The sequence below is a fragment of the Chinchilla lanigera genome, unplaced genomic scaffold (genome assembly GCF_000276665.1).
Source record: "Chinchilla lanigera isolate Chin_1 unplaced genomic scaffold, ChiLan1.0 scaffold00005, whole genome shotgun sequence".
Taxonomy (NCBI): Eukaryota; Metazoa; Chordata; class Mammalia; order Rodentia; family Chinchillidae; genus Chinchilla; species Chinchilla lanigera.
In genome coordinates this window covers 18412961-18424585 of record NW_004955406.1, presented here as the reverse complement: position 1 = coordinate 18424585, position 11625 = coordinate 18412961, and the positions used below count along the sequence as shown (strand labels likewise).

The following is an 11625-nucleotide window of genomic DNA, read 5'->3' as shown; positions in this document are numbered from 1 at the left end:
AACAAGCACAGCGGCCGAGAACTTAGTGGCGGCCATCTTTTGTATCTCCCACTACTCCGGCTGACTGATAGGATGGTCCAGGCTGTCCTGTCTAAAACCTGTTTGAACCAGGTGTGGTGGCACATGCCCGTAATCCCAGCACTCACAGGAGGCTGAGGCAGGAGGATCCTTGCAAGTTCGAAGCCAGCCTTGGCTACAAGTTGTGTTCAAAACCAGCCTGCACTGCATAGTGAGACCCTGTCTCAAAAAGACAAAAAAAACACACAAACAAAAAAACACCTGCTTGAGTTCTCACGAGATCTGAAGACCATGCTCTAGTCCCAGGTGCAGGACTTTTGGAACTGATTTTCTGTGCATGTCCTGGATCTCCCTCACTGACAGGTCATGCCCACTGAGCTGGTTTCCCATTCCCAAATCTGCCTCAGCACCACTGCCAGACACAGAGTGCTCTGCTCTGTACAGCTCTTCTATCAGCTGTTCCTGAGTTGTATCCTTCACCAGAGGCTGCCAGCGGTATTTGAGTTCTCTGCAAATTATCCAACTTGCAAGGGGTCATTTGTTAACTGTATGGATGGAGCTCCCAGTTCCACAAACACTGAAGAATGTAGTCATGAACCAAAGTAGGAGATTAGAAGAGTTTTCTTTGGAAATAAGAATAGCTTCTTGGGGCTGGGGATATAGCTCACTGGTGCAGCGCCTGCCTGACAAATACGAGGTCCTGAGTTCAATTCCCAGTACTCACCAAAAAAAAAAAAGAATAGCTTCTGGATTTCCAGGAGGGGTTGTGAGTGTGCGGCCATGTGGCTCCTTGGCCCAGAGCTAATTATAGATAAGCGGACCACAGGGATTGCTCAGGTACTTGGTGGCCACCTATCACAGTGACTCTGGGTTTAAAATGACCAGTTGGAAATCAGGCTCTCTACCTCAGTTCTTCAACATGTAAGGTTTAAAGCAAACTGGGATTTTAGAGGGGGAAAAATTTTGCCCTTTAAATTCCTTAAAATTTAGTAGGGAGGGGGCTGCATTCCTTCATCCTTGGTCCAGAGTCCTGGTTCATTATCTTTAAAACTCTTAATCCATATGGCAGATCACCCAACTCTCTCTCAGGCCTTTCCCCTAGCTAGCTGCCTTACTCACAGGCTAACTAGATAGGCTGTTTCCTACAGTAGGAACCCTTGATTTATAGCCAGCTTGGACAGAAGCTTGGGTAACCTAGAGACCTATCACTTGCAGCTGGCTCTGAAGTGGGTGGCAGTCTTTAGACAGAACCTTTGACTCCACTGACCTCAGGGAGTTGGGATTGAGGGTTCAGAAGGCAACTGCAGGGTTGGAATCCACTGGGAACTGGAGACTACCTTCGCATGGAAAGCTCACACCTTTGGTATATGGAGAGGAAAATGGTTTTTCTTTATGTACCTGAAGCTGTGTGTCCTGACCACTTTTACAAAGATTACATCATTAAATCCTCCCAGCAACCCTTGCGGGATGTAGTCAAACCTGAATGGAAGCTAAAGTTAAAGTGGATTAAGGAGCTTTCCTGGTGTCTCACGGTGCTAAGTGGCAGAAACACAACTCCAGCCCAAGCGCTGGCTTGGGAACATGTCTGGAACTGTGTTCCGCTATTTGTCTTTTAACCTGAGGTGGGAGTTCAGACCTGCATTTACGACACCAAACATTGCTGGTCAGTGCTGAAAGAAAGTGTTTTGTGCATCTGAGACATCAAAACAGACTATACCTTCTAAAGTGTATGTATTTAGTGTTTACAGCTGAGTGTGTATTTGGGCTGGACTGCAGCTGGATGCTTTTCAACAGGTGCTCTGTCTAGACTGAAAGATGGTGAGGCAGCTGCTAAAAATGGCCCCGTCTGATGGCACAGTTAGACCACGTTCACTCATGTACCGTGAGTGGTGTGAAGCTACAGTCCTTTAACTCATTTGAGTATGTATTTAAGAATGATGCGTGGCCTGGGTACTCCTAACCGTGAGGCACTTACTTGAGTACTTGAGCACAACAAAGTGTTAAGTGGGGGAGACAGAAATGCTCCATTTCAGAAGGGCTCAGCGTGAGAGGGTTGAAGAGGGCATTCCATGAGAGGACATGAGATGATAACACACAAAAGACAAGTACGTTATTCTAAAAGTGCAGGGGAAGGGAAGAACTAAGAAATGGGGGAAAAATGGGAGGTGTAAAGGTCTGACACTACCCATCTACACATTGCCATTTAATCCTCAGAAATGACTTCCTTTTCAAGCTGAGAGTACAGGAGTGAATGTTTTCATATGTGAGAGGGAAACCTCTTCAGTAAAATTTGGTTGTAACCCAGCCTAGCTAACACGGTCCCAAAGCAAATCTCAGATGTACTCTGCCAGCTCTGTGGGTGCCAGCGTCCACCCTGTCTCCGCCAGTGCCCGTCAAGATTACCTGGCATTTGAAGTTTTCTAAGTGAGCACAATTACTAGATCTCAGTAAGAAAGCAGGCCAAATATGTTTTTAAAAAAACAAAATTTTAATTTTTTCGTATGACATAATCACGTATGTCAAGGCCCCTAATTTAAAAATATTTTTTTCAATCTGCAGACCAGAACAACACATGTCTTTAAAGTATCTTCCTCTGTGCACTTTTCCCTTTAGCCTAATAACTGCTGATCCGCTCACAAACAGAAGCTGCTCAGCTTTCTGAGGGTAGTAACTTGAGAAGCAGCCCACTTAGCTTGCAAACTCATTATACTCCCCTCCAGCAGGCCACAGAACTACTTTCGCCTCTCTTCTCTAAACCAAGAATCTTGCAGCCTCCGGGGCTCAAAACCCAAGCCAGCCATCTGCCCGTAAGAGCTCCAGTGCTGACGAGACCATCATAGGGCTGAGCATGCCCTTGGAATCTGCCCATCTTCCTCTGGCTGTTCCAGCTTCCAGGCCCACGTTTTGGAGTGGGTCTTTAAGGCACCAAACGACATTAAGAGCTGACTCTGCTTCGGATGTAAGCCTTTCCTTTTGTACCCTAGTTGTGCGTTAGCCTTTGCTGGATGCCAGCTAGTGACCTGGCAGGTCCCAGAGTTTTGTTAGTGGAGCAAGGCATCTTCAGAAGTCTTCATTGAGCCTTCAAGGCAGGAAGTAGCTAATTCTCTGGGAAATAGATTTGCATCCCTGGGAAGAAAAGAGTTGCTCCTCCCTGGGAACATACGTCATCATCTTGGCAACTTCATCCAGGTTCTCTTCTGTGTACAGGAGCTCCTGGCTCTGGAAAGCGTCCCGTGCACACAGCCTCACGTGACGGTACTCCAGGGGCAGGAAAGGGACAAAGAAGTCAATCAGGTTTTCCTGCACAAGACGGCTGCGGCCCAAGCCACTCTCTGAAATCAAGACCCAAAGATCATGAACTATGACTGGGGCCAAACCTAGCTAGCGCCTTAAGATGTCCCTGAATCTAAGGCCTGGGCAAGATCTGCTCTCATCTGCCAGCTCTGAAGGGGCTGTCCGCAGCATGTGCCAAGAGCCAGGCGCGTGGTAACACGGACGTGTAGCGAAGCAGGGAGGGGGCGGGACTGCCAGGTCTGTAACTTGTTTGATGGCGGGAAGCAGAGGCAGACCAAGCCTACCTTTGGCTGGAGGCTGAGCCGCTCAGATTCTCACAGCGAGACTAGAGTTTATGGGCTTCAGAAACTACTGCCTGTGTCTCCAGGCCAGTACACACAACCCCTTCAGAGCATTTTCAGAAAAGTTCAGACTTTCTTTGGCACTCTTATTTTGCCACCCAAAACTGACAAACACGATTATGATATGTCCCCTGGGTGTCCAGTGCCCTGTCCACCTCCTAAGCACATGATCAGCACACACACTAATCATTTCCAACCGTGCTTCTCACCGGGGCCTTATGCTCTGCCTGGCTGGGAATCGGCCACTTACCTATGGACTTGGTAATTTCAGCCTGGAGGTGGGGCTCCAAGTGTCCCATTGTAATCTCTTCCCGGGCCTGTCCAGCCTTAAGCAAATTCAGAACCACCTCGTTGATGACATTGCCTCCAAGGTTACTGAAAGAGACGAGAGACTGTGGGCAGGTGTCTATTTTTATACTTCAAATGGCCACTGAAGCCAGTCACTCATTGATGCCCGAAAGAATGGAGGCTGAGGGGCCGAGGTCTTCCTTCTCCAGCAGGTCGCGTAGGTGTACAGCAGAGGCACTGCCTGCTTTGCCATCCATCCTCTCTCTCTTTCAACACTTACGCGACTGTTCAGGGAGCACAAGGTTCTTTCCCTTGAGTTCTATGTGATAGCAAGTCCTGTATGTGTATGAGATTCTAGCACAGTGCGGCAGGTACTAAAGGAGAAGCAGCTAAGGTCTAGGCAGACAGCTACAGGGAGGATGTGGCTTCTGAGCACACCCACCCTGAGTAGTGATCATCATGCCTGAGGAGGGAAGGGTGCATGGCCCAGGACCAGTGTATCACAGGCCACGGGGCCAGGGGCGGAGGGACACAGCAGGAGGTCGCCAAGCCGGAGGGAGGGGGCTCTGTTGTGCCCTGTGCATGGGTTTTAGCCTATGGGCCACAGAGAGCGACTGAAGAGTTTTAAGTGTGGGGTTGCAACCAAATCCGCTTTGTGTCCTAAGACAAGCAGGGCTACAGAGGTCGAAGAGGCACAGAACGGTGGCGGAAAGCTGATCCCAGAGCTTGTTGCAGACAGTGCATGTTTACAGGGGAGGTGGAGACGCGCTGAGAGTTAGTGTAGGAAACACCACGGACAGGACGCTGCACCTGATGAACATGAGAGGTGAGAAAAAGGAGGCAAAAAAGTGTCTGCCATGGTTACCTGCGGCTCTGCGTGGTGGGAGAAGGTTGGAAACGAGAACTTGCTTTCCTATGCCTTGGAGTGTTTTCCACCGCCTGTGACCTCTCTAGGGGCTGTGATCGCTGGACAGGGGGATTACAGATCGGAAACGCAGCAGAGGACTGGGAGAAAGGGGGTAAGGAGAAAAGAGCCCAGAGAGCCCCCCGAGAAGCTGGGAGGGCTGGAGGCCTGAGCTGCCCTGCCCCTGTGCCCTTCTCTCCAGCGGCTGCAGCCCCCTGAGCCGAGCTCTGCCCTCACTCTCCCCACTGCTTTTTGCCCAGGGCCAACAGAGTGAGGGGGTGTAATAAGTGAAGGCCTAGGAAAAGCAGGCCTAAAGCTAAGGTGGGGACCCCGATACTCCTTCCCTATCTCTCCTCACAAGTCCCTGAAGCCCTCTGACACCCTTCGCTGGAGGAACCCACTTCTTTGCTCATTCAGCATTTGGTGTGCCCTGTGGGCCAGGCCTCTGGGACTGGGTGCTGGGCGGAGGAAGCCTAGGGCAGTCGAGCTGGGGCTGCCAGGTTGCCTAGCCAAGGGCTGCAGGGCCGCCTTCCTTAGGGATCCGTGTGCCAGGGCCACGAGCCTAGCAGAAGCAAGGACAGTCCCCACTCCTTGCTCAAGGTCAGCTGCTCAGCCAGACTTCCCCAGTGCCTGCATCACCTGCGCGTGGATAAGCTGCTGCCCCGCTGCTGCCTCCACCTCCCTCCGCCTCCGCGGGAAGTCTGCGAGTTGGGCACCTGGGCCACAACTGCATCAGCCGGGCCAGGGCCGCCCCATGCCAAGGGCTTGCCCTGTCCCACATTCCCCGCAGGAGACAGAGGCAGGGAGCTCTTTCCAGTGGCATGGGCTGGAGGCCAGGTCTCCATGGTGAGGGGGCTCTGGCGCGGCTCATTCACCCAGCCCTAGAGCAGACCGCAGTGCCCTCCCCTTTCTACCCAGAAGCCAACGCCTTCAGTTGGCTGGGGTTACCCATGTAGCCCCAGGGCCCAGCACAGGGCTCAGCAAACCACAGGTGCCCTGCACCATCTCCAGCTCCCTGCTGAGTTTCCTCTCCTGTTCTGTCCCCTAGATAATGTCTTCTTTCCCCCACTATGGTACAGGCCTAACACCAAGACCTAACCTGGGCACCCTGTCCCTTCACTGCCTCCACCCCCAGGTCCTCAGGGCTTCCGCTCTGGCACCAACATGCCACCTTCAGACAGACCTCCCTTCCTGGAGCACCTCAGTTCCCTTTCACATGCACCTGGTCCACTGGCTGCCTGCCACAGGGGCCAGGCAGCACCCCGATGGGCCAGCCCTCTCCCCTGGCCCTGGGACAGGACAGCGTCCATCTCACCAGCCTTAGCCCTGGTCCCAAAGGGACAGGACTGAAGGCCTTTCCAGAACCGGCCGTCACTGATAACACCAGTAACAAACTCCAACAGCCGAGTCTTTCCTCACAGAAGGAAAGAACAGATAGAGTGAATCACAAATTCTTTAAGCCTTAGTTTCCTTGGTGAGGATTAGTGTGCTTGGTCAATAAAAAGCACCCAACAAATACACCCTGAGCATTTTCTACATGCTGAGATACAAGGCCATGAATTACCCATATTTGTATAGTTCTTTTCATTTCTCAGTTATTTCAGTTCAAAGAAAACAAATTAGTTTTCCTCTTTTAGCTTCAATAGCTCGGATCTCTGGTCTTTCCACGTGACCCCATTCCTAGAGCTTTCTGTACTTGGTAGAAATGGGGAAAAGCAGTCAATGTTAGTTTTCTAGTAGAGAAATGTAGGCAGCCTAATTCTTTCCGCCGAGATTGGCCACAGGCTCTGAGACCGGGTGCCCCACCCACCACCCACTGAACTTCCTGCTCCAACCACCACCTCTGTGAAACAGAAAGCCCCTGCTCCTAAAAACTGTCCCAGCTGTTGTCCAGGACACAGACTCACAACCCTACGACCAACCTACAGTGACCTGCAGAGCCTGGTGGAACCAACAGAACCTGAGGAGTGAGAACCTCGGTTAGAAGCCGACGTGCTGTCAATAGTTACAGCTGGTAGTTATGACCTACCAGCTCCTCGGGGACTACTCTGTGAAGATTCCAGCTATTATGGCCAATCACTCCTTTTTCCCCTCACCCCAGGCTGCTTAAATCCCCGTGCTACCTACCAATGGGGAAGATGTGAGCATGCCGGGGGGGGCCAGGAGGACCCTTCAATACAACTCACTCTCACCGTGAAGATCGGGTGCCGTGGTATCGGCACCTATACCCTTGGGCAGTGAGTCCTCACCCTAACCCATCCGCCATCCGATGCATGAGAAGGCGGCCACTGGCGCCTCATGCGAACAGCTGGTTTAGGACACTGCAGGATTAAACTGCATGTCTCACCCTAGCGTGACTTAGTCATACTAGCAGTTTAAATCAGCTGTACTTGTCCTTCAGATAAGAATCCTCACCACACAGGGGGATACACTGAAGTTCATTGTAGAAATCAGGCTCAGAGACTCACATCGCAAGATGTCTTCCCCACCCACTGCTGGGTTACCTGAGCCTCTCCAGGTTTAGAGCAGCCACTCTGGGGCACCGTGGCCTGGGTGTGTGGGGTAGCAGGAGTGCCACTGGATGTGGCTCTGTGTGTCCCAGATGGACTGGCAGCCCAGCCCACGACCTCTTACTGGCGGGAAGGTTTTGTACAAGGTCACATCAGAGTACTGGAACTCAAGGCCACATCTTCGTTGGTGGCCAGCCCTTCAAGTCCGTCACAAGTATGTGTTCTCCTCCCAGGCTCAGCCGCTTCCTCAGGTGCTGATGAAGTACAGTCTCACAGGCTGCCTCCTCACCAGGCGCTGTCTCCACCCAGGAGGACTGGCTGTGTGTGGCTATGTGTCCTCGGTGAGCCCACCAAGGCCGGGTCACTAGGGGCAAAGGCAGGACTGCTGAGGGGACGGAGGGCACTGCCAGCTGGTCCACGACCAGAATGCTACAAAGGCAAATGTCTGTCTGGAGACAACTGGGTCACACTGGGCTATCAGGGCCCAGGTGAGGGCAAGGATTTTCCAGGTTGAGGCACAGACAGAAGAATCAGCCAGCTCCTCAGGCTAGGAGGTGGCACGCGCAGCTGGACTGATCGGGGAGGGGACAGAAACAACAGGAAGAGAAGCTTATGTGTGAAAGGGACCCTGACTTCATGCGTTTGGCGGAAGGGCTGGCTTCTGCAGCAGCGGGCTGAGCATCCTAACTCTCACCCAGAGGCCCCAGGTGGGGAGCCATGGGCGGTTCCTCTAGGCAGCACCTGCAGCTCAGAGGCTCCACCCGAATCTCTGCCCCAAACAGTACAGAAACTGGAGATGATGATTAATAAGACATTCACACCACGTCCCTTTTGGAGCTTCACCTCTACCTCCCCCTCCCCCGCATCGTCTCTCACAATCCTGCACAGGCTTTACACACCAGAAAGGACTCGGGAATCCCAGCCACAAATAACCATTCCAACTGGTCCATCCCGTCCTGAGCTTCGGCACTGAAACAAGGTCAGCCCTCCACACTCACCAGGCCGGATGAAATCACCCTCTTCCCCATCCCCAACAGCTGCACCCTGAAACCCCAGAAAACCCACCTGCAAATGAGTGCTCGCAGAAAAAGTGAGGGTAGAGTGGGCTGAGGAGGAACCAATAGGTTTGACTTTTGCTGAGTCTACAAGAAGCTTTGCGAAGCATTCAAGATGGACCTTCCATAAAAAAGACAGTTGTTTTTTTTTTTGGTTTTTCTACGGTACCAGGAACCGAACTCACGACCTTGCGCTTGCCAGGCAGGCGCTTTTGCCACTGAGCTAAATCCCCAGCCCCAAAAAAGACAGTTTAAACCAGGTGTTGACACTCACACCTGTGATCCCAGGACTTGGCAGGCTGAGACAGGATTGCAAGTAGAGGCCAGCCTGGGCGACACAGCGAATTCAAAGAAGGTCTGGACTACACAGTGAGACCCCATCTCAAAAATATAACACAAAAGCTGGGTACAGTGGTGCCGGCCTGTAATCCCAGCGCTTGGGAGGCTGAGGTATGAGAACTGCCACAAGTTCAAGGCCAGCCTGGGCTACATAGTGGGTTCAAGGTCAGGCTATACACGGTGAGACTGTGTCAAAAAAAAAAAAGTTAAATTTAAAAATAATAATAAAACAAAAAGAGTTGGATAAGTTATTTATAAGTTTGCATCCTGCAAAGCCATTTCAAGAGCCTGGGGTACGCAGGTCCTGCAGGGCAGTGTTGCAAGTCCAACTACCACTGCAGAGAGCGAGGGTGCTGCTTACTCAACACCATGCCCTGAATTCGAGGCCCAGGACTTCCTCTGATCTGACCTTCCAAGGTTGGGGAGGGACGGGCAATGTGGGACTTAGGGGGATACTTACTCTGTCCTCTGAAAGGCCTTCCTTGCAAAGTTTCAAGGATGGTTTGTATTTGCTTTTCAGCTATTGGGCTGACTTGAAAATGGAACGCCCTGCTCAGGGGCCTCAGTGTGAGAGGTGGCTCTCAGAGGGAGTTTTGTACTGGCGGGAGACAGCTTCTCTTCACTAGCTCAGCCCGGCCTGAGCTTCGGAGACCCTCAGAAGTGTTTGCGGGCGGTCAGGGCAAGAGCAGGGAAAGCTAAGGCACGCAGCCAGCTCCTTTTCCCTGGCCACAGCACATTTCAGTTTTTCCTGAGCTGAAGGGCCTGGCGCTTGGAGTGGGGGAGCCCTCCCCTGCCGCCCGCGTCCTCCCCAGCCCGGCTCTCTTGCTGCTGCTCTTCAGACCTCACCTGAGGAAGAGGAAGATGGTTCTTGGAGACTCAGAGAGGTGGCCCTCAGGAGCCTGGCGTTCCAAGTGTGGTCCAAGGAGCTCCAGCAGCTCCGGGTGCAGCTTCTCAGCCTCGTCAAAGATGAACAGGCTCTGGTGGCAGCGCTGCTCCGTCCCCTGGATTTGGTCCGTCAGCCGCTCCTGCACATGACACAGAGCTACTGGGGCTTGGGGGCACAATCCACCTCGAGCCACCAGCATTGGGAGCTGCTAGAGTTGGTTATTGGTCGTATGTGTGAGGGCAGGACAAGCTGTCAAGCTACCTCAGTACTGAAAAAAGCATCCTGCCTGGGCAATTACAGTCGTTAGTCGCTAGGCAACATAATCTCTCCAGATACTAACTTTGCAGGACTATAAAATAAACGCCCCTACTATTCAAGTCAGTCCTCCTGCTCATCACGTAACTCCACCTGACCCCGGCTGTCTCTTGTCTGTATTTTCTGAATCCTCTCGCCTTCTCCCGGGGACCACCGAGAGACCACCAAGTCCCACACACCGGGGCCTGGCGAAGGCACTCGTTTTTTCCAGGGTGTCTGCAGGGCATGGCCGAGCACTCAGCCCAGCCCCTGGAAGAAGCCTGGGGCCTGGGCTTGCGCGCTTTGGATAACAAGCTTCCCAGGTGACTCCAGTACCCTCGGTCTGGCAGGCCCTGTCCTGCAGAGGGCGAAGCTCTGGAAGCTCATGAGGAGGAGCCTTCTGCCCCTGGGAACAGGGCCCCGCTCCAGCATGCTCTCCCCTCTCCGGGACTAAGTCCCATCCTGGAACTAAGTGCCAGCTCACCCTCCCTGGGGACAGACTTGGACTCCTCTGTGGGGGTGACAGGCAGGCCCGGCTCCAGGGCCCAGAGGCAGGCACAGTTCTCAATGCCCCCTCCCAGGAGCAAAGCACCCACTGGCACAGGCTGGGCCGAAATCTCAAGGGACCCAGCTTGCTGAGGGCCTGCTTGGTTGCAGCCTGTGACTTGGGGCTCCTGCAGGGGTGGGCTCTCACACAGGCAAAGTAAACCTCCAGGCTGGGTGTGCTCGTGCACACCTGTAATCCCAGCACTCAGGAGGCTGAGGCAGGAGGATCACTGTGAGTTCGAGGTCAGCCTGGGCTACACAGAGTTCAAGGCCAGCCTGAACTACAAAGCAATACTCTGCCCCCGAAAAACCCCAAAGGGGCTGGGGATATAGCTCAGTGATACAAACGCCTGCCTGGTAAGTGCAAGGTCCTAAGTTTGATTCCTGGTACCAAAAAACAAAAACAAACAAACAAAAAACCCAAAAATAAACCTCAATTAAGAAGAGGCTTCTTTTTTTCTTAAATCTAAAGCCATTCATTTTATACTTTACTACAGTTACTTTGTACGAAGAGGCTTCTTTGTGGGTGGGGACTATATTACATGGGGTCAGCTCCCTGTCCGTTGCTGGCCTTTCTCCAGTCTGACTCAGCGCCCTCACCTAGCCATGTGGGTGTGAGAGAGTATCAGTTTTCACAGTGGAGAAACTGGGATCCACAGCAGTTTTAGCACAGGCAAAGTAAGATAGTTCCTAGGAAAGCCCAGCTGATCAGCTGCCTGCCCTTAGGCCAGCTGGGGTTGAGAAGAGCTCTCTCTGCTCCTGCGTCCCAAGTCGTGCTACACTGCCTGGTGACTCGTGCAGTCACTGCCCTCAGAGCTTATGAATTCTTCCCAGGTCAACGCTCTCCAATATGAGAGCTGGAAGCCAAAGGTTCGGGCAGTCTGGCTGCGGTGAGAGTTTGCTGATTTTAAATACTACATGTCTAACCGGGAAAAAGCCAGAAACAAAAGCAAGGGATCTTCTTATCCATCCCCCAGTGGGCATAAAACAAGCCATTATGGGAGGACACCCAGAATCACTGGTGATATATGATCAGCCTCTTAAGGAAAAGCATGGATGGGAGTGCGGCCCGGGAGCAGAGCACTTGCCCAGCATGCTGGAGGTGCTGGGTTTTACACACACACACACACACACACACACACACACACAC

At 52.6% G+C, this 11625-nt stretch overlaps 1 protein-coding gene across 2 annotated transcripts in view; it reads right to left on the bottom strand.

Annotated features, from left to right (window-relative positions):
* Positions 1-2487: 2487 nt before the first annotated feature.
* The window catches only part of Tor3a (torsin family 3, member A), a 14004-nt gene continuing 4866 nt past the window's right edge, over positions 2488-11625 (bottom strand). The window contains exons 4-6 of one of the 2 annotated variants that reach the window (XM_005374944.2): positions 9596-9774; positions 3904-4028; positions 2488-3350 (exon numbers count right to left, since the gene is read on the bottom strand). In XM_005374944.2, coding sequence (XP_005375001.1) covers positions 3100-3350; positions 3904-4028; positions 9596-9774 — 555 coding nt within the window. In that variant the 3' untranslated portion in view covers positions 2488-3099. The remainder of the gene's footprint in view (positions 3351-3903; positions 4029-9595; positions 9775-11625) is intronic. The other variant, XM_013521135.1, reaches the window with a different exon arrangement.